This window comes from Molossus molossus, unplaced genomic scaffold (genome assembly GCF_014108415.1).
Source record: "Molossus molossus isolate mMolMol1 unplaced genomic scaffold, mMolMol1.p scaffold_m16_p_14, whole genome shotgun sequence".
In the NCBI taxonomy this organism is placed as follows: domain Eukaryota; kingdom Metazoa; phylum Chordata; class Mammalia; order Chiroptera; family Molossidae; genus Molossus; species Molossus molossus.
Genome location: NW_023425349.1, coordinates 87,419,960 through 87,446,641, shown reverse-complemented (window position 1 = coordinate 87,446,641; position 26,682 = coordinate 87,419,960). Strand labels below are relative to the sequence as shown.

The 26,682-nt window shown below is 55.9% G+C and overlaps 1 protein-coding gene across 1 annotated transcript; it reads right to left on the bottom strand.

Moving 5' to 3' along the window:
* Positions 1–23,561: 23,561 nt before the first annotated feature.
* BARX1 (BARX homeobox 1) lies at positions 23,562–26,482 on the bottom strand. Its single transcript, XM_036262137.1, has 4 exons — positions 26,257–26,482; positions 24,262–24,553; positions 24,089–24,173; positions 23,562–23,726 (listed from the first exon to the last, which is right to left on the bottom strand). Exons 1-4 carry the CDS (start codon positions 26,480–26,482, stop codon positions 23,562–23,564), a joined length of 768 nt encoding a protein of 255 aa, XP_036118030.1.
* Positions 26,483–26,682: the final 200 nt, after the last annotated feature.

Below are 26,682 nucleotides of genomic sequence, written 5' to 3'. Positions count from 1 at the left end.
CTCCAGTTTCCCTTGGGCACCTGCCCCTTCCTCCTTTGTCTGGGTCTGGAGGAGAGGCCCCTAAAGCAGGGGAGCAAACGCACTCCCCCTGCGCCAGCACCCAGCACGCAGCTGGCTGGAGCCCTCCCGTTGGAGCTGGGAGCCTCGGCTGGAGCTGGTGGGGAAATGCTGGGGCACCAGGCTACTGCCCCTGCCTTCAGAGCCACTTGTGACGTCAGCCAAGCTCCAGGGAGCGGGCCTCTGCTGGGGCGGCGTGAGCAGGCGCTTCCCTCGGAGCAGCGGCACGCAGGCTGGCCTCCACCTGACAGCCCTCCACGGCACTGGCACTGGCGTGTGCGAGTCGGAGCGTATGTGAGTGTGGTGTGAGTGTCAAGGATGTGTGTGCTGCTGTGTGAGTCCATGTGCCTGTGAGGGACTGTTCACGTGTGTTAGAGGCGGGTGTGAGTGTAAGCGAGTGTGTGTGCATGTGTGAGTACTCTGACTGTGACAGAAACTCCCGAGGCAAAGACAGAAGCCAGGCAGGTGTCCAGAGCGTGCTGGCCGCCAGGGGACGTGTCATGTGGGCAGTTCCAGGACCCCGCCGGGCTCGGCCACAGAGCACCTGAGGTCTCTGCTCCCTGGACTGTCCATGCTGGGCCCGGAGGGCAGCAGGCGGCACAGCGGGAGCCGGAGCACAGAGCACCCTGTTCCGCCCGCTGCCTCCTGACTGGTCAGAGGAGCCCACAGCCTCCGCCTCCAAGAACTGAGACCTCAGAGGGCTGGGTGCCCGGGAGCAGCCTTCACACAGCAGTTCCCAGAGGTCTGGGCAGTGAACCTGGGTCCTTAGAGGGAGGATTCCATGGCCATGAACAGACGACGATGCCTTGGTCACTTTCCTCCCGTGACAGGTGGTACCAAGGACGCTACACCAGAGGGCCCCAGCCTCTGCTTCCTGCCACCGCCCCACTCCCACCTTCCAGAAGCCTCTGTGAGGACCCTACCCACCTATCCATCACAGGCCTGACCGAGCCCCACCCCACTGAGCTCACTTCCCTCTCCCCAGGTCCACCCCCCACCTTTCTAAAGCCCGGATCAGAGCCGCACCCTGACAGACACCTCAGGTGGTGCATTTCCCCCAGATGCCCTCTGCACAGTAGCAGTCGGGAAAGGAACTGGGGGCCCCTGTATGAACGTTTACTTATGTAGGAATGGTTGGCCTATCCTGCTGCCATTTAGGAGCCTCGGACTCTATGCAGTTGTTGCTACTCTGTGCCTCAGTTTCCCACATGTACACAGATGTTAAGGACCACACTGCCCCCAAGGCTGCTCTGAGGGTGCCAAGCTAGTGCACACCGACCAGGGGGAGGCGCTGCCCTGGGTTGTGGGGTTTGCCTGACCTGCAGAAACTGACCTGGTGGTTCTGTTCACACCAGACAGCGTCACCCACAGATCCCTTCATGCAGGTTAATCAAGGCACGGTGTTGCAACACCCTCAAAGCAGAGGACAGCAGCCCCCCCATCCTTTCCGATGTGGAACCCCTGCCCCTGGAGCTGTGAAGGTGACGGGAAAAGAGGACCATAGACTCCTTCGGGGGCAGCACTTACTTTTTCCATCTTTAGGTCAAAAAGTGCAGAGTTCTGTTTGCACCTGGCCCCTCCTAGCCCCGGGCTGTACACACCCCACCGTGGGGACCCCAACCCACAGACAGTTTGTGTGCAGTCTTCCTGCCCCTCCTGTCCTCCAGACCCGCTCTCTGCCCACCTCTCCCACCCAGCAAGCACGCCCATCAGGTGGGAGGTCATCCTTCCTGGTCTGGCCACCTAGTCCTTTGGCACCTGCCAACCTCCCTTGGGCCTGTGCTGGGTCTGTCTCCTCCAGCCCCTCGAATGCTGGGCTAGTGTTTGCTCCAGGGGACACTAGACCACGTCAAGACTGGGGAAGGGGATGCGACTGGCGTCTGGTGGGTGGAGGCAGCCCAGTGGCCCCACAACAGAGGGTGGTCCAGCCCCGAGCTGGGCGCTGGAAGGGTTTGCTGAGAGGAATGGCATGTCGGGCTCCTCACGGTCTGCACACCCTCCTAGCTCTTCTGTTCCCTGATCCTGTTGTCAGAGGACAGCCCGGGCGGGCGCACAGGAGTCCCGCTGACCGGAGGGATTAGGTTCCATGGCAATGAGGCCCCTCGGGAGAGCATGTGAGGGAGGCCAGGCTGCCGCCCACACACAGGGACGGGACAGGTGATGGGGAGAGGGGTGTTGGGGGATGGATACTCGGACACGGGGTGATGAGGGTAAGCGAGGGGCCTTCGGCCGTGCCCTGGTCTGTCTTGGTACATGAAGGACCCCAACTAGTTTCCTACGAGGTCCCTGGGCCTAGGCCAGGTACAGATGGACGGATGCTACCGTGCCCTACACGCAGGGCCCTCGAGGTCTCGAGCGCCTGAGCCACCCCTGTGCATGGTACGTGCCAATGCAAGAGCCACAGGGGCTTCCAACCCCCACCCCCAGTGGAGCACACCTGCCCCAGCAGACCTCATCCCACTTGCGCTGGCACCCACTCCCCTGGCAGAGGCCTTGCCTATCCAGCCATCCCAGCCACTCTGAAGCAGCCATCTTTCTAGACAGTCTGTCCATGTCCGCCTGCAAGGCCACACAGAGACCCCAGGGCTGGCCTCAGCCCCTCGCTGACCTTGTCTCCCAGATCTGACACTGCAGCCTCAGGAATCCACCAATAAAGTACCTGCGCCTGACATGTGACCTTCAGTCAAATTCGCCCAAGGGATGGACACCAGCGCTCAGGTGAGTGGCCATGGGCTTGTGTCACAAGCTGGTAAGCCCTGGACGTGAGGCTGGGTGTGCGGTGGTACTGGCTCATGGCTTGGATGACAGCTGCCACACCTGACCCTCCATGGCTGTAGGCGGGCAGCTGAGCCGAGGTGGAAGTCACGGGAGACAGGAGGGCAGTCCCCGCAGCGTGGCATCAGCACAGCCCGCTCCAGCCTCAGCAGGGCCACATGTGGATGTGGCAGCCTCTTCTGGATGGGGCCCGTGTGCATGGCAGAGCTGGTGCGCCTGCACTGGAAATATTCACAGGGGCCCTGAGTGAGCGCCAGGTCCCAGCACAGAGAGGGGAGCTGGGCAGGCCCCGGGCTTCCTCTCTTGACCGTGTCCTGTGGTTGCAAGCCCAACAGGACCTGCACCTGACTGCCTAGCACTTGTCACAATGCTCAGTCAAGACATGTTGGGGAGTTATGTTTGTAGAAAGAAAGGAGCAAAGGCTTCAACCCATGCACCTCATGGCACAGGCCGGTCTCTTCACCTCTAACATCCTGGAATATGGGAAGAGACAGAGCACAGGCTTCTGGGGCCACAGCCGGTCGCGGATCCTCTGCTGCATCCCCACCCCAGCTCTCATCCTGCCTCCGCAGTGGTACCCAGAAAATATTTGTTGAGTGACTTTTGAATGAATGAGATGCAACCTGAGGACTTCAAAAACATGTTATCAGCAAATCTCCACCACTAGAGTGTAACCCTGATAAGCACCTTCTGGTAGGAAAAAATGTGTTTCCTGCTTGTCCAAGACCCTTGGGGGCACACAGTGAGTGATCCCATATGATCAGCGTGAATTCCTCGAGGGACCTACTGGCTACTCTCCCATTCTAAGTGAAGAGTGAGCTCCTGTTGATGCCCACGGGGAGGGTGGATGTCATTCAGAAGAGGCAGCATGGGGAGGTAGGACAGGACGGATCCTGAGACGCCCGAAGGACCCCACCTGATATCCTGGTACCCATCTGTGAGCAGTGTGATCTGGCAGCTGTAGAAGAAACTGTTAGCGGTTCCCCTACACTCTCCTTCAGGCCCACCCAGCGATTTTCCTTGGGACCCCACCCTCAAGCCCCATGGTTATGGAACTAACCGGGCCCTGGGATGTGGGATGTGTATGTAGCTAGGGCCCCACCCCACTCACCACAGTGATTGTTACAGGGACGAACACAGGACCTCAGGACAGTCAGTCTCCCCTTTACACGGGCTGTTGGAAAATGAGGTTGCTTCCCATAAGGTGTCCACTGGGCTGGGAGGGCAGCCTAGAACCCCCCTACCAGCTTGCCCCCACTATGACAGGGTGTCAGCAAGGGGAGAAGAGGATGGCAGGGGGTTATGGAGGTGGACACCAGCTGAGGCCATTTGTTCCCTTTTCTGGATCCCCAACTCCTGGGCCTCTCCATGATGTTTAAAGCAACGAGGGTTCGTTTCTGTCCTTTGCAACCAGTAGAGTCTGGACTAATGTGGCAGGTGGCTTCATTCCAACTTCCCATTTGTAAAACGGAGGTTGCCCAACTTCTGCAAGACTCTTTATGAGGGAAACAAGCTTCGATGTAAGGGTGGCCCAGGGGCAGTGAGGTCAAAGCCATGGCTAGGAGGCACACAGCTGGCCAGGAACAGGACAGTGACAGAGGGTCAGGCACCAAGCTGGGGGAGGAGACAGCTAAAGTTGGGTGTGTGTCACCTAGTCAGTGAACCTTGCAGAGGCTGGAGAAGAAGGAGAAAGGACCACTTACTGTGCCGGCACGAACGTATGCCCAAGAACTCCAAAGACAAGACTGCAGGAGTAGGGAAGGGGGCGGGGACAAGGTGATTCTAGCCAGGGAGTGGAGCAGGCTCCAGGGTAGAGTTTGAGGATGTGGGCTCCATTATTCAGTTTCTCCCTAAGTTTCCACAAGCATGGCCCCCCTCAGCCCTGCCCTGGCCCCCAGGCCCCTCACATCTGTTGGCTGGACTCTGTTGGGAGACCTCTTGCTCTTCCTCCAGGCCCAGATCCAGGGCCTCCTCCTGCATCAGGCCTTCTTGACATCCCTGAGGTCGGTCTTCCCCCAAATAGACCTGATCCATCACAGTATTGTCATGAGTCTCGCCCGGCTCCAGGCCCAGCCCTGAAGGCAGAGGGTGGGCACTGACCAGCGGGGATCTGGTTCATCTGACAACCATCTGAGACCTACCAGCTCTTTCGAGGAAGGCCAACTCACAGAGGCATTTCATTTATTAAAAGACAAGAAGAACGAAGTAACAGGGGAAAGAGGCTGCCGGGAAGCAGCGTGGGGCTGGCGGGGCGGGCGGCTCCCCTCCTCTCCTGACTTTCCTGTCCTGCCCCGTCTTGGTCAGACATTCAATACTTCCTTTTGGAGAACACATAGATTTGTTTGACTTGGAATATTGAATTTGGAGGCTGTTCAGCAATTTCAAATTTCAGGAGTGGGACGGTAGGGAGACACTGTAAATTAAAAAATTCTTTCCTCTTCAGTTTCTACCCAAGATTGTATATTTTTTGATGGCAAAATTAGGGATTAACTATAAACATCTGTTTGTTCGATACTGACATGGTTGTGAGAACAATGGCCAAACCATTGGCGCGGGGGCGTTCAGATGCTGCAAGTCCACGGTGGAAAGTCTGAGCAACCTATCAGGATTCTGGGAGGGGAGAGAAAGGAGAGGTGTGGAGCGGGGACAGGGCATGGGAGGGGGAGACCCAGGAGGAATAGCAGGGGACCCTGCAGCCACCAGGGTACCTGCATAGACCTCAACAACCACTCATCCTCACCCCACCCCAAGCCTCCCCACCCAGCACTTCTCACCCAGTCCTCATTGTTGAAGCCTCATTTACTCACCAGCCTTCCAAGTCCTTCCTGAGCACCTACTGGGCATCAGGCACCGTGCTGGGCTCTGAGGACGTGAGAGAAGTGTGGCCACCGCACTCTGTGTGGGGAAGTGCCACTGAACAACTCATGGTGTGATGAGTCAGCTCATGACAGTGTTGACAAGTAAGTGCCTCAATGATACAGAGAGGGAGCTAAATTGGTAAGTGGTAGCAGCTGATGGAGACTCTTGAAGGGAATGACCTTCAAGTAATGTTTGGAAGGATACAGAGGAGTTAACCAGGCAAGGGAAGTGAGGAGAACATTCCAGGAAGAGGGCGTAGCTTGTGCAAAGGCCCTGGGGTAGGGTAGTGTATAGATTTGGGGCTAGAACAACACCAGTGAGTGCAGAGAACATGCAGGTGTATGAGGGTGTGGCTGGAGGCTTAAAGCCACCAGAACCTCCAAAGACTTTTAAGCAGAATCTCCATGGCCGTTTAGTGCCATGGAGAGATTCCACCAGTGGCATTTGGGAAACAGATTGAAGATGAAAAGAGAGCTGTGGGGAGACCTGCTAGGATGCCAAGCTCTGTATAGAGGTGATGGCGACTCAGGTGAAGGCAAAGGCAGCAGACAACAATTTGATAAGACTTGAGGGAAGGATGGGTTGGAGGGAAAGAATGGTGAGACTGAGGTGCATTCTGGACATGCTGGGAAGAAACTAGGTCTGGCAAACAATCAGGGAGAGGCCAGGCCAGGAGCACACATCTGTAGTTTAGAGAGAGAGGAGTAGGGGCTAAGGGTAGACTCCTAGGGAGCCCTGCATGATCGACTAGGAGGAGAAAGAGGGGCCTGAGAGACGGCAGTGAGGTGGGAGACAACTGGGCAAGAGGGGTCATGGAATCGGATTATAGTTCAGGAATGGGTCGGAGCCACCTGCTGGGGATGGTCAGGAAATGACCACTGACCACACTGCCTCTTGATACAAGGCATTAGAAGCGAGCCCTGGGTCAGCTGATGTGGAGGTCACTGGTGTTCATCTCAGTCACCTCAGGCTGCATACCAAATACACAAGCTGGGCAGCTCCAGCAACAGAGATTCATTTCCTCCCAGGCCTGGAGGCTGGAAGTCTACGATCCAGGTGTCAGCAGGTTGGCTTCCCCTGAGGCCTCTCCCCTTGGCTTGCAGACGGCTGTCTTCTCCCTGTGTCCTCACATGCTCTGCTTATAAGGACACCAGTCACATTGGATCATGGCCCACTTTAATCACCTCATTTTACTTTAATTACCTCTTTAAACCACTAAGTACAGTCACATTCTGGGGTCCTGGGGTTAAGACTAAACATACTTTCATCATACGATGCCGTGATCATGCTCCTTAATTTTTTGTAATTGTTAATCCTCACCCAAGGATATTTTTCCTATTGATTTTTAGATAGAATGGAAGGGAGGGAGGGAAAGAGAGAGACAAACATCAATATGAGAGAGACACATCAACTGGTTGCCTCTTGCATGACCCTGAACAGGGCCGGGAATTGAACCTGCAACCCAGGTACATGCCCTTGACCAGGAATCAAACCCAAGACCCTTTGGTCTGTAGGCCGATGCTCTAACTACTAAGCCAAAATGGCCAAGACATGCTCCTTGATTTTAACCCAAAGGAGTCAGTTGAAAACTTATATCCACACAAAAACCTCCAGCCTGGCTGATGTAGCTCAGTTAGCTGAGTCTCATCCCAGACACCAAGAGGTCACTGGTTCGATTCCCTATCAGGACATTTGCCTGCTGGATCTCCGGCAGGGGGCGTGCAGGAGGCAGCCAATCGATGTTTCTCTCTCATCGATATTTCTATCTCTCTCTCCCTTCCCCTCTATCTAAATATCAATAATAAAAATAAAAATAGCCCTGGCCGGTTTGGCTCAGTGGTTAGAGCGTTGGCCTGCAGTCCTGAGAGACCCGGGTTCGGTTCCCGCTAAGGGCGCGTACCTCGGTTGCAGTTTGTCCCCGGCCCTGGTCGGTTGTGCGGGTGGCAGCCACTCGATGTGTTTCTTTCACATAGATGTTTCTCTCTCTCTCTCTGTTCCTCTCTCTCCCTCCCACTCTACCTGAACAAAAAATGAAAAAATGTCCTCGGGTAAGGATAAAAATAAATAAATAAATAAAAATAAAAAATAAATAAAAATAAAGAACAAGATTCCAAGATTTAAAAAAAAAAAAAACAACCTCCAAATGATGTTTATAGTAGCTTTATCCATAACTGCCCAAACTTGGAAGCAACCAAGATGTCCTTCAGTAGATGAATGGAGAAATCAACTGTGGTGCATCCAGACAATGAAACATAATTCAGTGCTAAAAAGAAGAGACATAAAGGCAGACCATTAAGTGAAAGACACCAGTCTGAGAAGGCTACCATGTATTCCAACCATATGACATTCTGGAAAAGGCAAAACTATGGAGACAGTAAAAACTCCATGGTTGCCAGGGATTATGGAGGAGGGAGGGATGAATAGGCAGAGGAATTTTAGGGCAATGAAAATACTCTGTGTGATCTGTAATGGTGGGTACATGTCAATATACATTTGTTCAATATACATTTGTCCAAACCCAAAGAGTGCGCAACACCAAGAGTGAACCCGGGGGGGAAACTGTGGATTTCGTGACGAGACAGGCAGGCCCATGGGTTATACCAGATGGGTCACTCTGGTGGAGGATGTTGACAGTGGGGGAGACATGTGTGGGGTGGGGGCAGAGGATATATTAGAAATCTTTGTATCTTCCCCTCAATTTTGCTGTGAACCCAAAACCTCTCTAAAATACATAGTCTATTAAAAAGATATTGTGGCCCGGCCAGTGTAGCTCAGTGGTTGAACATCACCCCATGCACTGAGATGTTGCCAGTTCGATTCCCGGTGAGGGCACATGCCCAGGTTGTGGGCCCAATCCCCAGTGGGGGTGTGCAGGAGGCAGCCAATCAATGTTCTCTCTCATCGATGTTTCTTTCTCTCTCTCTAATATCAATAAAAAAAAAATTTTTTTTAAGAGAGATTAAAAAAAAAAAGACACTGTGAATTTCTGAAGCATAGAAGTAAGAAACTATTTTTGAAACAAGTTCAAAGCTCTACCAAACCCTCCAAAAGTGAACCGTGTAAAGAAAACTGTGAGGCGAACCTTGATGGACCAGATCTGCAGGCAGGCAGGCGCGGCGGGCGCAGCCAGTGAACGCAGCGGATGTGGCGCCCAGAGGGCCCTCACTCGAGCCTCCAGGGAGGACACAGCTCCAGGCTCAGATCCACGGCTTCATTCCATATTCAATCACCCTGCATGGAGCACCCACTGCGCATGAGCCTGCTGTGTTTTGGTGTCAGGTCCTCAGTGCCCTGGGCCGCTCTGCCCTCCTAGGTCACCCAGTCAGCTGGGAAGCAGAGCACTGGGCAAAGATGGTGCACCAGAGTGCCCCGTGCTGCACCGAGGCCTCCACTCCAGCCTCTGCTGAGGTCTCCACACCGCCAACGGCAGCCTCCAAACCAAACCTGAAGGAAAACAGGACTTCCCAAACCAGGCGCCCAGGTGGGCACGCCAGCAAAGTGTCAAGGGTGCAGCTGGCCAGGGCAGAGTGGGGGTGTCTTGAGGCAGGAGACCCATGTTCCTCCTGGGCACAATTTCTTTCTTTATTATTATTTATTTTTTGGTACGTGCCCCTAGCGGGAATCGAACCTGGGACTCTCTGCTCCGCAGGCCCACACTCCAACCGCTGAGCCAAACTGGCCAGGGCGGCACAATTTCTTAAAAGGGAGCTTTTCAACTACATTTGTAAGATAATACATGACAAAAGAGAAGGCCTTAGGAAAGCAAACTGGAGAGGCACATTTCTATGTTCCCATTAAGCACTGGGGCCCTCCCCTGGGGTGGTCTGAGGGGTGGCCTAGCAGTGCACCCAGCTCCCAGCAGATAGGAAGGGAGGGAGTGTGATGGGCACCGGTCATGCCACAGAGACCGGGTTCTCTCTGCGACCCATGCAGTCACAAAAAATTTCACCCAGAATGTGTACAGACTTCCACGATGTAATAACAAGAAACCCCCAGGTGGCTTCGCAGGCACCTGGACAGAAGTCTTGAATAAGCGTGTCACAAAGAGCGTATCCATGTGGCAATAAACTCAGGAAAAGGCACTAATGCAAATGAAAATCCCAGTGAGCCACGGGACAGGTAACAAGAAAGAGCCGGAGCGGGCCGAGCAGCAGTTCCAACCTGGTACATGCCCGACTAAAACGTGGGCCATGTATCACCAAGCGATGAGATTCCATCGACACATCTGCCCAGTCAGTCCCCAAAGGGTTACCAGCCACCTGCTGTGTGCCGGGCACGGTCCTAGAAGCTGAGGACATAAGTGCTTGGAGATTTCATTCTACAAGGGGAGACAGACATAAACAGAGAAAATAAAACCAATGGATAATTCGTCCCACAGAGAGAACACTGGAGGGGGAGCGGGGAGGAGGCAGTGAACTGGGGTGCTCGGCTGAAAGCTGTAACATGAGCACGGAGGACGGAGGACCTGACAGAGAAGACAGCTTCTGAGAGGCAGAGGGAGTTGGCTCTCTGGCTAAGTGTCTGGAGGGGCAGCACTCCTGGCCGAGGGGACAGCCCAGGCAAAGGCCCTGAGGCAGGTGTTGGAGACAGAGCCCGGAGGCTAGTGTGTCTGAAGGGTTGGAGGTGAAGTGGGCGTGCAGGGAGTCAGGGAGCCAGTGGCCTCAAAGAGAGCAAGAATGAAGGCAGGGCTTTTCATGTGTCTACCTCTCCACCAACATGGGCTGATGCAGGCAGGACTGGGTCCCGTCACCTGTGCATCCCCGGAGCACTACCCTGATTCGGCAGGTTCTCGAAATGCAGCAAGTGAAGTTGGGCCCACGAGGACAGGACCTGGCCACCTGGTCCACTGCTGGGCCTACATAGTATGTAGTCCAGGACCTGACGACATTTTTACCTGACCAGCCCTTTCCATGTGGCCTTGAAGAAGGTCCCGGGGTCCCCGTGTGCAGGAGGCTTGCAGCCTGCAGGCTCCAGCCCTGAGACCTGCAGCACCCCAGAGGGGACCACTGGGCAAGGCACCACCAGGGTACCATGTGGCAGAGCTGCCTTCCACACTGTTTACCATTCTGGGTCCCTATAAATACCCCGGGCTCATGGAAAGCCTCCTGCTCATATGATGACCAACCTAAATAAGACGCCTTTAATAAAAAGAAACACATGGCCCCATTTATACACGAGCGTGTAAAATATATTAAAATAATTTTAAATGCATGAGTCACTCAGAGAAAGTGTGTTTTTTAAAAACTCACAAACAGCACTTTGTAGTGAAGACGGCAGTGAGCAGTGGCTTGTCCTGCGGACAAGGACCCGCGGGGAAGGGGCACAGACAGGCGTGGGACACTCCTGTGTCCCCTGCAGGTCCCCTACACAGAGTCACTGGTGCTGCTTGCACCAGACAGTGAGTGGCATTGCCCGCGTCAGGGCTCCAGTCCTTCTCACGTCCGCACTTCAGCTGCCGGCACCGACCCCACAGGCAGAGTGGGTGGCTGTGCAGTTTGGGGCCCAGAAATGGCCATTTGGGTCTCATCCACTCACCCTTAGCTCCAGTTTCCTTCTGTATGAACTGGAGAGACAAACCCTGACTTTGAGGGCTAGGGGCGTCTTCAGACGCAGCCCCACCTGCCACAGCAGTCCTCCTAAGGCCCCTTTGCATTGCACACCTCCCGTGACGGAAAGCTCACCCCTCACAAGCATCCCTGGCAGCTGACATTGGGAGAAAGCTCCTCTTTGCAGACACTAGCCTCCCTGAGGACTAAGGAGAGCACGTGGGGCCCCAGGGCCATTTCCCCGCGTTCCATGCGGAATGGAGCCCCCAGCTCGGCCCTGCTCTTCACCAACCCATAAGTTTGGAGGTTAGGGTTTCAACATATGAATTTGAGTGGAGGGGGCACATTTATCCCCTAACATGTAGCATCCTCCAAATGCAGCCACAGTGCTGCACTTCAGCTATGTCTGGGTCAGTGATGGATCGCACGCACGGCAGTGGTCCAGTGAGATGATGAAGGAACTGAAACCTTCCTATCAGCTCGTGATGCTTTGGCCACAGTGCAATGCGCTCCTCGTGCTCGTGGTGACGCCGGTATAAACAAACCTACTGCACTGCCAGTCGTATAAAAGTACAGCACATTATATACGGTACAGAATGCTTGGTAATGGTAATAAATGACTACATTATTGGTTTATGTAGTTACTATGCTATACTCTTTAAAAAAAAATTTTTTTTCTATTGATTTAAGAGAGAGAGGAAGGAAGAGGGAGAGAGAGAGAGATGACAGAGAACATCGATCAGCCAGGAATCAAACCGGTGACCTCTTGGTGCATGGGTCGACACTCAACCACTAAGCACACAGGCAGGGCTATGCTATACCTTTTATCACTATCTTTAGAGTGTACTCTTTCAACTTTTAAAAAATAGTTTGAATAGTTGTAAAACAGTGGTGTTATGTAGGCAACAGACTCACACAGCACTTGTTTACTGCGTCTCCTGATTGCATCGTTTTCTCTTGCGTTTAATTTAATCTCATGTTATTTTGTACAGTAACATGCCATACAGGCTTATAGCCCATAAACAATAGGCTGTACAGCCCTGGCCAGTTTTTCTCAGTGGTTAGAGCATCGGCCCGTGGACTAGAGAGACTCAGGTTTCCTTAGCGGGTGCCGTTCCCGCTAAGGGCACGTACCTCGGTTGCAGTTTGTCCCTGGCCCTGGTTGGGGCTGTGTGGGTGGCAGCCACTCAATGTTTCCCTCTCACATTGATGTCTCTCTCTCTCTTCTTCCCTCCTCCCCTCCCGTTCTATCTGAAGATAAATGCAAAAACAAACAAACAAACAAAAAACAATAGTCTGTACGAGGTGTGTAGTAGGCTGGACCATCTAGATTTGTGTAAGTATGCTTTATGGTGTTCGCCAATGATGAAATTGCCTAATGACACATTTCTCAGAACATGTCCCAGTTGTTAAGAGGTGCATGAGTGTTATGAGTTTTTCTTAATGTTGTAAAACCTTCAGGGTACCACTGTAAGGACTGAGTGGGAGAGTGACAGATGAGATATGCATTTTAAAAGAATCACTCTTCTAAAGGACCTCAAAAAGTATAAATGGAGAAGTAACTAGGAAGACAGAGGAAACTTAGGATCGAAGTTGAAAGTCAAGACCTCCACCCTGCCCTCCATCCGCTTCATGTGCCAGTGCTGCCACCAGCCCCTGAAGCTGACTCGGCCCGCAGAGACCTCAGGCCTCGGCGGCAGCCAAGAACCTGCAGCCTCGAAGCTCCCCTCGGCTCAGGGGGTGCCGGGAGAAACCCCAGAGGAAGGCTTTACCACCACGGTGAAGACAGATGTTGAAAAGCTGCAAGATGATGCCTCCGTCAGGACCCTCCCTGGTGATGGCGAGATGTCCAGGTAAGGTTCCAGCAACTTCACCTTGCTTGGGAAGGTGGGCTCTGGGAGAACTCTTAATAACATCCAGTAACTGCAGTGGCACAACTGGAACTGCAGGACCAGCGGAGGAGCATGGAGAACCAGCTGTAGAAGCCCAGACCCAGCCAGCCTGGCTGGAGACAACTAACAGCTTCAGGTCACCGTTTGCCATCATCAGTAACTTCAGATTGGGCTGCATCCCCACTGACCCGCGTGCCAGAAAGAGACCAGGGCAGCCTGGGGCAGACAGCCCTGCTGCTCATGGCCATCACACAGCGGGGCTGGAGTTTCAGAGGTGCCGACTCATCCCCTGCGGAAACCATTCCTATCTGCACTCATTCACAGAGGACCCCACTGAGCTGCCCGTGCTCTGTACCAGGGGCCAGAGTGCTCTCTTGTATCCCAAGGTGGACCAGGCGATTCTTCAAGGAGGAAGCCGAAAAAAGTGAGTGGATCTTGCCCTACAGGATCCCTGTGAAGACAATCCTGCTAGAAGACCCTGGAACCAGTGGGGACTTCTAGTCCATCAAAACCCACTTCAACACAGGAGAGCTGAACAAAGGCACACAAGCTCATGCCTGCAAATGTTTTTTTCAATTTTTTTTTTCTTTATTGATATGAGATAAAAAGGAAGGGAGAGGGAAAGACAGAAACATCGATTGGCCACCTCATGCATGTCCCCCACAACCTGGGCATGTGTCCTGACCCATGCACCAAGAGGTCCTTGTTACTGGATGTATTGTATCTATGAATATTCAGTGAATAAAGCAAGAAAATATGTATTTTCAACAATTTGTTTTATTGCCCAGCTGGTGTGGCTTCGTGGTTGAGCATCGACCCATGCACCAAGAGATCTCCATTCGATTCCCAGTCAAGGCACATACCCAGATTGTAGGCCCGATCCCCAGTGATGTTCTCTCTCATTGATGTTTCTATCTCTCTCCCTCTCCCTTTTGCTCTCTCTAAAATTAATAAAGAAAAAAAATTTTTTTTAACAATTTGTTTTATTGTGTTAAGACACATAACATAAAATTTGCCATTAACCATTTGGCTGCTCTAGGGACCTCATGTAAGTGGAATCACACAGGATTTGCTTTTCTGTGACTGGTTTGTTTCACTTAGCATAATGTCCTCAAGCTTCAAGCATGTTGTAGCCTGTGTCAGAATCTCCTTGTTTTTAAGGCTGAACAATATTCCATTGTATGCACAGACCACATTTTGTTTATCCACTTATCTGTTGATAGACAACCTGGATTGTTTCCACCTTTTGGCTGTTGGAAACAGTACTGCTATAAACATAAGTGTACACAGAGGCATAAATAACTTGTTGCAGGATCAAAGAAGAAAATGAGCATATGAGTGAATGAATGAATGGTGCGTGCTCAGAGTACCCAGGCCTGGGATTTCTTCCACAGACCCTGGGGTGTGGCTTCTGCATCCTCCCTCCCGCCCCATGGCTTGTTCTTGGGCCGCTGGACAAGGTCATGGCTACAGACAGACACCCCGCCCCTTCTTTTAAAGGGCTCCTACTGCCCTGGCTGGTTTGCTCAGTGGTTAGAGCATTGGCCCATGGACCGGAGAGTCCCGGATTCGGTTCCCGCTAAGGGCACGTACCTTGGTAGCAGTTTGTCCCCTGCCCTGGTTGGGGTTGTGGGGGTGGCAACCAGTCGATGTGTCTCTCTCACATGGATGTTTCTCTCTCCCTCTTCCTCCCTCTCTCCCTTCCACTCCATCTGAAGATAAATGCAAAAAAAATCCTCGGTTGAGGATTAAAAAAAATATTTTTTTTTAAAGGGCTCCTACTACTTGGTTTCACACACTCCTAAGGGCTCCTTGACAAGCGGGAGGTGCAGGCAGGTGTCCAGAAGTTTCTGAACAGCAGCAGTTGGCATCACACAGACTGGTGCCCTTCTCTGCTTTCTCTTCTCTCTTCTCTTTCCTCCGCTTTCTTCCTTTCTTCCCCTCCCCCTCCTCCTGCTCTTCAAAAGCCAGCAGCTGCTTGAAGGTAGACATATGGCACCAGAGGGCTCCAGCAGCTGGGAGCTGGGAAGGGTCCTCAGAAAGCATCCATGGTGTCCAGGGGTACCTGGGGTTGTGGGACTGTGCTTACCCACCTACTTCCTGGCAGCCACTGGCTGGGGTTGCTCATGGGGTGTGACTCCCAACAATGGCGGGTTCTGGTGGCAGAAGCCATCAGCCAGTGGGAGTCGAGCACTTGCAGGTAGAAGTCAGGTTTGGCTCATCACTCCCTCACTCATCCATTCATTCATTTCAGGCCTGACGTTGTCTGCCCACAGCCCGGAGGGGACGTGTGTGAGTGTCCAGGCTCCGGGCAAGCTCAACGGGTGAGGCAGCATCCCAAGATGCCCAGACAGGGATGAAGTCAGAAGAACCTCTGGAGAATCAGTGCCTGAAAAGGTTGGTCAACTAAAGAAGAGCAGAAATGATGCCACGTGCACGGGAGTGGGCCACAGTTCTGGGTGGTGAGAGGGCCTGGACATGGGGCAACCCCCAGGGTGGGACAGGGAATGGCCAGGCAGAGGAAGGTGATGGGAGAGGGTGAGTGGTGGGTTGGCAGGCACAGTGCTGGCCTGGCCTGAACAGCAAGGTAGGCACAGCCCTGAGCCCCACACCTCAGCGAGGGAGCTCATCCCAGGCCCACATCCAGGCTGACAAAGACCTGCCACTCATGCAGCCCCTGCCTCAGTTTCCCACCACAAGGCCCTGGGAGGAGGGGACTGCATGCTGGAGCCTGATGGCAGGAAGGCCAGGCTGTTGTCATATAGGTGGTGGGGTGGCCCAGGACCTGTAATGGCTTCCACTCTTGAGGCCCACAGACGTTCCTTGTGTCACCACATGTCCCAGACACCATCCCAGGAATGAGAGGAGGGGTGGGCAGGACAGGTGGGGTCCAGGAACAAGAGGAGGGGTGGACAGGACAGGCAGCATCTTTGCCCTCCTAGGGCAGCCAAACCATTGGGGAGATGGCCAGAAATCCATCAACTGACGACCTCTCAGAAAACCGTACGTGGTGGTAAGTCACACTAACTCCAAAGATCCATGTAAGGAAATCCTCTGGCTAACTAGTCGGGCATCTCAAAGAGGAAGTGAGATTTTTGCTATTGGTCCCTAATTCGAAGAGACGAAAACCAAGGCACAGAGAGGGCAGGTAACCTGCCCGAGGTCATACAGCCAATGAATGGTGAAGTTGGGATCTGAACCTCAGGCAGCCTGGCTTAGAACCCAGGATCTTAACCAGTGAGCCAGCCACCACCCCTCCTTGCTATTTCCACCCCCTGTGGGGATCTACTCAGGGTTGAGGACAGGAGGTTGCTCTGGCCTGAATCATACCTCAGCTCCGCCTGTGTGGACATGGGCCACTCACCCCTTTTCTGTGCTTAGCTTCCTCATCTGAGCAATGGACCTGGCAGTCAGCTGATGACGATTAACCAGCACGCTCAGTACCTGGCGTTCACACTCCACAAACGGTGGAGCTGGCATTGGCACACTTACAAGCTCAGGTGAGAACCTGGGTTCCGGCTGGGCTCCAAGACTGAGGGACAATTTCGCCACAAGGCACTCTGGAAGGTGCATGGCTCCAGGACCAGCCCAAAGCTGTCCAGACCCCCCCCCCCCCCCACTGTGCCCACACCCAGCCCTTGTTAAGACAGGAAGGAAGGTCCTGCAGAGACTTTGGAAGGGAAAGAACCCAGCCAGGTACCCTGTCAGCTCTGAGGGTTTTCTGAGCATCTGCAATGGGCTTTGGAGCCAGCACAAGCCAGGAGTCTGCAGGTCGAGTGTTCCTTGTTGTGAGGGAGATGCCAGGGAGAGAGGAGCTGCTGCTGGCTTCAGGCTGTCCCCGGACCAAGACAGCCATGCCTCCACAGACACCAGGTGACTACACAGAGCATCGGAGCGATGAGTGCCAGCCAGCAGGGCAAGGGCAATCAAAGCAGGCAACCCTGGGAATGATGCAGCAGCCCCAGAAGTAGGAGGAGGAAGGACAGGGCAGCAGGGAAGGACACCACAGCTGGGAACAGGGCGCACAAAGTGCTGAGGAAAAAGGGAGTTTGGTGTTTGAGAGGCTGAGACAGTGAGTGAGCCACCTGCAAAGGCTCCGTGGACTGCCTCCCTTCTCCCCACCACCTCCCACACAGCACTCAGTCCTGCCCAAGGTCACATGGTAGGCTAGGGGTCAGTGCACTCCAGAAAGAACGCCATTCCTGCAATCAGTTCCTTTCAGCCCTGCCTTTCCCCACCTTCCACTCCTGCCTGCCCCTTTCCCTTTCCCTTCTGTCTCTATCATCTCTCCTCCCTCCCCACTGTTTCTTCACCTCACCAACCCCACCCCCTCATGCCTTCCTCTCTCTCTCTCTCTCTCATGCCTTTCTCTCTCTCTCCCTCTCTCTCTCTTTCTCTCTCTCTCTTCTCTTTTTGGTCTCTCCTCTCTCAGAGTTCCTGTCTTTCTAACTCCCAACCCACAGCCACCCCCAGGCCCCACCATCCCCAGGGCCTGTTCCACCTCCACCTGCCCCTTTCCCTAGCAGGAGCCGCCTCCAGCTCTTGGGCCTCGCTAATGCGTTTCGTATGGCCCGTCAGTCAAACGCCCTTCTAATGTCCTTAAAGCACGCAGAAAATTGCATCCTTATGAAAAGGGGGGGGGGGGGGAGCAAATTGCCTGTTGGAGGCGGAGCTGCCAGGGCTCTGGCTGTGTGCACAGCAAGTTCAGAGGGGTTTGGCTGGTGGAGGTGTCTGCCTGGGGCTGGATGCAGGATGCAGCCCCTCCCCCTGCCTTTGGAGCAGTACCTAGGCCCATCTCCTCACCTCTTCATCCACCACCTTGCCCATCTCTCCACACTTGCTCCCTCCACTCTGACCTTCCTTCCAGGCCTTTAAGGCCAAGCTCCTAACTTACTGCCCCAGGGCCTTTGCGAGGGCTTTCCAGCTACCTGGCATACACTGTTCTTGTCATTCAGGTCTCAACTGAACAGTCAACTCCTGAGAGGTCCTTCCTGCCACCCAGACTAAAGCCCTCCCTCACTCCTTGTCTATCACCCACTTTATTTTCTACATGGCATTTGTCACTTTCTAAAATCACCTTTTGGCCCTGGCTGGTTTGGCTCAGCAGTTAGAGCATCAGCCCGCGGACCAGAGTCCTGGGTTTGGTTTCCACTAAGGGCACGTACCTCGGGTGCCGTTTGTCCCAGGCCCTGGTTGGGGTCTTGTGGGTGGCAACCACTCGATGTCTCTCTCTCACATCAGTGTTTTTCTCTCTCTCTCTCTTCCCCTCTCTTTCCCTTCTACTCCATCTGAAGTTAAATGCAAAAATGTCCTCGGGTGAGGATAAAAATAAATAAATAAAGTCACTTTTTGGATTTAATTGTGGCTTCTCTGCCATCTCTCCAAGCCTCCTCACCTCCAGCGGGCACTCCTTAGGTCAGAGCCTGTGTCCCCCAAGCCTAGCCCAGTGCCTGGCACACAGCAGGCATTTAATAAATACTCGGTGAGGAAGCAGATTCCAGGCAGGCAAAGGCCATCAGGGACCCTAAGGCGTCTGGGACACCCCAAACTGAACCTCAAAGTTGCTGGGTGAGGGACAGTGGAAACCCACAGAGCTGGAGTCACACACAAATTCTGCTGTAAATAGCTGCATGTCCATAGGCAAGTTGCCTAACATCTCAGTTTTATTTTTATCTGGGAAATGAGAGTAGGGCATCTACTTTATTGCTTATTACTGGATCAAGGAGTCGAGGGGCAGGGCTTGTATGCCAGCGCTGTAAACTGCCTGCCACACTCGGTAACTACTTGTCAAATGAATGAAGGGCCATAGGAAGTGTGTGACATGAGAGCATCTCCGACGCCACTGATGTCAGACACCATTATTTCCTGAAGCACAAAAAATAACATTTTTAAAAACTCTGCCAATGAAGCACTGACCCCTTGCTTATGTATCGCCCAGAATTGTGACCTTATACTGACTCAAAGATCCCATTTTGGCCTATTAAGACCTAGATTTTTATCACCGATCACTGATGAGTTTACATAAGAAAAACTATCAGGGAAATCAGTGGGTTGAGGTGTTTCTAAAACCTCTTCAAAGTCAGAGTTGACTGAATGGATCCACTTCAGCGTCCCACAGCCCCATCCCACTTGGTCACTGCCTCCCAGGTGAGCCGCCCAAGCTCCCTCCACGCTGTGCCCAGGCCTTTCTGTGCCCACAGCAAGACCCTCTCTCCCTCGCAGGCTTCTCGGCTTTCTCCATCGAGGCTTGGTGCCTGCGTGGCAGGGCCACCACGCCCAGCTGGAACACCTGCTTCAGGGGCAGTCCTTCCCTGCAGGCAAAGGGCCCATAGCTCCTGGGACCCCCCTCACCAACTGCCACGTGAACCCAGGTTTGAAAAATGGAAAGATGCTGTCTTAAAGCTGATGACAGTCTGTAATACAGTGTGAGAACTAGGAGAAAGGGAACTTTTGAAGTCACACAAGTGAGAGGCCTGTTGCAAAGTCAGGGAGGGATCAAAAGTGAAGGTGCTGCCAAGTCAGGGGCCCCCACCAGGCCTTACTTCAAACAGAAGGTGGACCCACCTCCTCCTGCACTAGGAGTGTGGAGTGGCCCAGGAACCGGGCAGGGGAGAGCTTGGCCCAGAGCCAGGCTGATTTCACCTGCAAGCCCCCTGGCTGCAGTCACCTTGCTGCCCACCCACCAGCAGGGAGTGGGGGTCTGCAGTTCCCTTACCGCCTTAAAGGGAGGCTGAGAAGATGGTTTGAGAAGTTTCCTTCAGCTCCCACAGCCTGCCACTCTGAGCTGGAGGGCACGTGGGTGTCTGTGGCCCACCTTAGCCTGGCTTTGGCCCAGGAAACCTGAGCCTGGAAAGGCCTTGAGGACAGAGGCTCTGGGGATCAACTGGTCCCCTCTCCGGACAAGGGTGTAATCAAGGATGTCACTTTTGGGTCAGGAGTGTAGAAACGAAAGCAGGCAGTGGGGCCACAGAAAATGGAAGACATGCCAGGTTTCTCCTGGGAACCTGGAGTTCTGGGAGGGTGCCAGGTTGAGAGACCTGCTCGGCCTAGGTCTCTCTACAGGTGCAGTAAGAGAGCACCCTCCACCCCAGGAGATGCGGTTACTGTAGCCTGGGACGGCATTTCTCTCCTTCCACCCTATAGGTTCCCACCAGTGACCCGCCAGGAGAACCCAAAGGGGGGAGGGGGCAGGAAGTAAACCAGAGTAACCTTTATAATTTTTTTACAAAAGAGGGAGGCAGGAGGAGGGATGGGAACCTCCGATCCGGCTGCGCCTGTCACCTTCTGGCGGTGCCTACCCTGTGCGCGGAACCAGCCGCAAGTCCTAGACTCTGAGAGGGGCTTCGGACCCCAGCCCTGCAGCGTCTGTCCCCAAACCTTCCCGCGTGCTGGCTGAGCTGAAGGGCGCCAGAGTTAGGCTCCTGCTTCCATGAATTTGGTCAGTTTCGGAGGCACAGGGTGGGGATGCAATCCCCCTAGCGGCCCTTCAGCCAACCCTCCCCAAAAGTGTTTCCTAAGGCCCACCCCTCCCCCAAGCCAAGTGTAAACTTCTCGTTTTGGGGGGCGCTGCCGCCAGGCCAATCTCGGTGCTCAGCCCTCGCGCCACTGGTACTCTTAACGTCAGGAGAGTCCTGGCCGCCCGACCCTCACGCTCCCCCCATACCCCGCCTCCGACCCACTCCAGGCCTAGGCTTTCGGAAGACGCCCAAGCCCGCTCCCTCCGCGGCCGCTGGTCCCCGGGCTCCAAAGACGATACGCAGCAGCGACCTCGTTCGCTAACTCAGCCATCTCTGGGTTTCCTTTCCCAGGACCTTGGGTAGAAGAGATATGTGCTGTGGGAGGAGCCTGGAGGGAACAGGGGACCTTCTCTTTCCTAAACTAAGAGCCTGGATCGAGGGACGCTGTTGCTGGCGGTCCGCTGGTGGCCTGGATGACCAGAGCGGGGTGACCAGGGCAGGTGGCACTAAGGCCGAGGCAAAGCGTCACCTCGGTGGATGGGAGGCAGCCTTGTACCTAGAGTTGTGGTTGTGAGGGCTGCGGTCCGCGCTCTGGGACTAGGCATGGGTGGCACATCGTTGGCCTTCATGCCTTCTCTTTCCCGGGAGCAGGCCTGGGTGTCCATCGGGTGTTCTGGAGTCCCCAGCAAGGAAGTCCCGAGCAGCCCTAATGGACAGCGCCTGGCTGCTCTTCTTGGCGGCCTCGAGGGCTCCGTCTGCCTCGGTCTCCCCGACTCCTGTCCCCAAGGAGCGCAATGGTGCAGGCAGCGACAGAAACCTCTCCCAACCCCGCCCACACCAGAATCTAGATCTCCTAGTTTGGGACCCAGCTCCCCTACTAATCAGCTGGTGACGCGACATCCGTGCCCGCTCAGGTTTCGTATCTGGCGGGCTATACTCCTGGAATATTGGGGCCCCATGCTCTGGCACAGGATTCACTAGATACGTCCACCCCACCCCACCCTCTCTTAAAGCCCTGGTCCTTGGAGGCTGATTAATCCAGCCCAGTGAGGGGACTGCCTTGGGGGAATGCCTAGACCCACAGAGTAATCTGCCTAAAGCCATGTTCCTCCGATTTGGTAAAACCTGAGGACTTGGAAAGAACTGGAGGAAATGCCGGGCAGACTCCTCTCTCTTTTTTGACCCTCCTTCCTTCTATAACTCTGCATGGTCCACAAAGCTTGTAGTGGAACCTGGTCCCCCAGGCCCAGCCCAGACAGGACTTCTGGGACCTCCACTTCCCTCCTGTTTGCAGTGGAGAGGATAAGTGCAGCGGTGTGCCTCACCTGGCTAGCCTGAGCCTGGAGCAGGAAGGTTCCTGGAAGACAGGGAATCCCTGCGTTGGGTGGACCCCAGCGGAGCAGGAAGCATCCTGGTTTTCACTCCTCCTGGTCTTAAACCCCGAGGTGCTCAGGTAAATTCAAGTGCAGGTTTCAGAAGTGTCGGTCAAGCCACGACTTGAAAAGGAAGCCATGGCCACTCGAGGGAGAGGCCCTAGCGGTTGTTCTCACATCCTGAAACGCAAAGCCTGCATCTGAGCACGATGTTCCTGATTCTTTCCCGAGTATTTGCACCGGCAAGGACCTGGTTTGGAATCCTGCTCCTGCTTGGAACTCTGCAGGGACAAATTGCTACGGTCTCTCCCCCAGGTTTAATTAGCAAAGTGGTCATCTCCCAATCCCATACTGTGGCCGTTGTCCCAGTAGGAAAAGCAAGGACTGGAATCGACAGGCGACACCCCCAGCCCAGTTTAGACCAGAGAGAAAGCAACCGAAGCCTTCCCTCTCCCTCGGTTAGAGGGCGCCCGCGGGCACGCGCCTCCCAGCTGCCCCTGGAAAGGGGGCCCTAAGCGAGCTCGGCAGCTCGCAGTCCTCCGCCTAGTCAGGAACTCTCACTGCCGCAGGCTTGCCTGCCAGGAGCCGCCGCCCGGCGTCTGCTTCGGAAAACCTGAGAACTCCGAGGCTGGCGCCTCTGAGCCGGAGCTGCCTCTGGTGGCGGCCTCTGTGCGGATCTCAGGTCCTCGGCTCCCGTCCGCCTCTGGAAGGGCTGGCCGGGACCATCACGGTCGGTCCTTCAAATCCCAGGAGACCGAATCAACAACCGGAGGCGGCTAGCAGTCCCCCGCCACTCCCTGAGTGAACCCCGCGGTGGCCTGGGGCTCTCGCTCCTGTGACTGACCCCTGTATAGCCCGGCTGCTCGCCCTGGGCTGGGCAGTTCAGACTGGCCCTGCCGTCCAGGAGGAAGCGATTCCGAGGATCCTGCAGCCCGAGCCACCGCCATGCTCAGCGTCGGCCCAGTGGAGCAGGTCAGGGGTTGCTTCCACGTGGCAAGGGGGAAGGATGTTTTATAAGCCACTGGGAGTGTCCCTTCTGTCTCGCCGCCCCCTCCTGGCGCGGACTCAGAAGCCCCTCATTTAGCCCCATGGTGTCATAAAATATTTTATTGGAAAAAAATCACCATTTTCGCAAGAGAGGGGTAAGGGCCCCAGCGTCGTCAGGGACCCAGCGGCCTCAGGGCTGAGCTGCCAGGTTATCCGTACGCGGTCTCTGGCCATGGGGGCCTGCGCGGCCACAGGGTCCCGGACGCGCAGAAGCTGGTGTGTGCCTGTGGCGTCCGAGCCCGAGGGCCGCCCGAGGCGGGTGGGGTGCGATAAGGAGCAGGGCGTGAATGCGCGTGGAGCGCCCGGCGCGCGGAGCTCTGGGCAGAGGCGACTTTCTGCCCCTGGGGTGAGTCACCAGGCTAGGGCAGGGGACGCGCTGGGGCCCGGGTTGGGCTTCAGGGTCTGTGTCCTTCCTTGTTTGGCCCCTAACTGCCCGCATTCAAGGTAATAATAAAACGTTTAGAAAGCAAACAGCATGGAGGCGGAAGAGCCGGCTCGCGGCTTATCGCGGGCTGAGGGGAGCCGCGGTGGCGCAGGGGTCCCCGGACTGCACGGTCAGTCTTCGCGGCCCTTGTCGCTGGCCTCGCCCGGCGCCTCCGCCGGCTTCTCCGCTTCCTTGGCGCGTTCCTGCTCCGTGAGCTGCTCGCTGGTGGGGATGGAGTTCTTCTTGGGCCGCCCCTTGGGTTTGGTGGGGGACTCCAGGCCTCCACCCTGCAGCACCTGCGCGGGGACGCCGGCCTCGGTGAGGTGGGACTGAGTACCTCATGCCCTATGCTCAGGAGGCCCAGAAGGGCCCAACAGGCCATCTGAGGCCAAGCCTAGCCCCGGGGAAATGGCGGCCATTTGAACGCGGCTGGGGAAAAGCGACCAGAGGCCGGCCAGTGGTTCAGGGCTTTCAGGAAGCCAGAGGATGCAGCGGGGCAGGAAGAAATGTGGGCTGGGCAAGGGCACCAGAGAGAGCAGAGAGGGTCCCTTTGGATACCAGGCACCGACTGCGGGGGTGGGTGGGGGGTGGGGGGAAGCTCCTGAAGAGCCCAGGGGCCTGGCAGCAACCCAGGCCTCAGAAGCAACCTCACACTCACTATTTTCTTCCACTTCATCCTCCGATTCTGGTACCAAGTCTTCACCTGCAACTGGCTCAGGCCCAGGGACTCAGCGAGATCTATTCTGGAAAGAGTGGAGTGCATCCTCAGCAGGGCAAACAGCCCCCCTCCCCCTCCCAACTGCCAGCTGAGTAGGCCCGGCCCCCAGCTACCTGTCTGGCGTGGAGAGGTACTTCTGCTTCTCGAAGCGTTTCTCTAGACCCATCAACTGCAGCTCGGTGAACACAGTGCGGCTCCGACGCCCCTTCTTGGCCTTGGTGCCCGGCTCCCCGCTGCCCGGGGCCTCCAGTTTCCCGCGGAGCTGCAGCTCCAGGGGCAGGTGCGGGGTGCCTGTAACGCTGGGCAGCCCAGGCCCTGCCGCCAACAGCGCTGAGCCCAGCCCGGAACAGCTCAGCGGCGCCAGCGGGAACTTAAACACCGCCGCCTGCTCAGCCTTCAAAACGGCTGCGGGAAGAAAACGGGGGGTCTGATGAGCTCAGGCCCTGCTCCTCCGGGAGACACCCTCCACATCCCGGGCCACCGGCGGAGGGCTAGCGCCTGGCCAGTGCCACCCAGCACGAAATCCTCCTGCCCTGCGAAGCGCGAGATTTAAGCCACACCTGGGGTGACCTGCTCCAACGCCAGTGTCCCCCAGTCCGGGAATAGGAACCCCCCCCCCTCACCCTGAACTCTGCCTTTGTGTTCCTTAGGCTTATGCCGCCTTTGAGATTTCGAGATTCTCAATAAACTAGTTCGAAGCCCCAAGGTGCACAGAGCGTGTGTCATCGAAAGGAGAAACCAAGAAGAAAAGATAGCAGGCAGGACAGGAAGCTGAGCGTTGGCCCAACCAAATCGGCATTGCTGCGTTGCGGGGAAAGAATATCATTGGAGTGAGCAGGTCTACTCCTCTGTGTGGGCACAACAGCCAGGCTGCAGGCAGTGGGTTGGCAGCAGGGGTAGGTTTGAGCCCTTTCCGAAAGTTTCAAAACACTCCACAAATCCCGAAATTATTCTTCCTGTTTTCTCTGTTAAAACTCTTCCCGGTGAAGATGTTTCCATTTCATTAGCCATAAATAATTTCTTTTGCCCGCTTCAAACGAACTATTAGCCACAGTGCGGCGGAGGCAATGCGCAGCGGTGAGGCTGCATCGAAGTTGGACTTAAAACGAACTAACTGGCCCAGCTGCCCCGTGGGAGGACAGAGCACTGGCTGGAGGGTCACCAGGGCCCAGGGCGATGGCTGGCAGGGCTGGGGTCCCACTAGAACATGGGGGGGGGGCTTCCTTCCCCACAGGCATCTCACTGTGGGCAGGTGCTGTCCCACGGAGTGAGCGGGGTCAGGCCAAGTTTGGGGTGTGAGAAGAAGGCCAGAAAGAAGGAAACTTGGGGGAAGGTGGGAGAGGGAAGACAGGCCACCCTATCGAAAATATCCAAGAGATGCCAACGTTGGGTGAAGAAAACGGGGGAATAGCCAGAAGAACAAGGGGTGCGGTGGAGAGGGCAGTGGCTGGGCAAAGCAGGCCCTGCCAGGGAAGGAAAAACCCCAGAGGGACAGAAAAGGCCCAGTGGGAAGTTCAAGTTCCACGGAGGCGCAGTAGACCTGGAAGCGGAAGGGCCAATCGTGCAGTGGCTCAGTCTGGCCTCTTGTCCCCAGGCAAAGCTGGGGGTATCCATGCGGCAGCAGAGGCCAGTTTGTCGCCCGCCTGAGACCACGGGCTCCGGGAGGCTTCGGGAGGGCTTGGGCCTGCATCAGCCCCCGGCACAGCACCGGGAGACGCAGGCGTCTTCCCCAAGGTCCGGCTTCCCCGCCTAGGGCAGTCCCGGCCACCCTCGGCAGGTCCTTTGCGGCGAAGGCCCAGGCGCCCGCAAACTCAGGTCGCTTTGACCCGCAGCCTGAGGTTAGCAGTATGAACCTGCGCCCGCAATAGGAACACGGGTTCGGTCTCCTGGTGGAGGCCGAAGCGCAGCAGTGAAGGAGAGCGCGAACACCCTCAGCACCGGCCCGGCCGCGGGCACGAGGCCTGATTCCTGAACTGCCAGGCGATTGTCCCTCCACTTCCAGGCCGGGGCGAAGGAACGGACCAAGGCCCACGCGCTGAGAGCTGCGTGCCCGCGACGGCGCGGCTCACCCTCCCTCCTAGGCGCCGGCGCCCAAGCCCCGCACGTACCCAGGTGGCTGTGGAAGGGCCGCGCGGCCAGCAGCGCTTGCACGCCGAACTTGAGCAGCTCGCCCGCGGCGGCTGCAGCGGCGGCGGCGGGCGCGGCGCCCTTGGGCCCTGGCGGCTCAGTGAGGATCTCCTCGATCATGAAGCTGCGGTAGCGGTGCGGCCTGTGGTCGACGCAGCCTTCGGGCGGCCCGAAGCGCGCAGCGCCCGGCTCCCCCGGCCGCTGCATCACAGCGCCCACAGCTCAGCGGCAGCGGTGGCTTGGGCGCAGGGCCCGCGCGGGGCTCTAGGCCGGCCCGCAGCTCCCGGCGGCGCGCGGGCGCCGGCTCATGCCCCCTCCCCCGCCGGCCGGCAGGGCGGAGGAGCAGGGCGCGGGCGGGGCGCGCGGGGCTCGGCCGGTCGGACCCGGGACTGCGCCCCCGCCCCGCG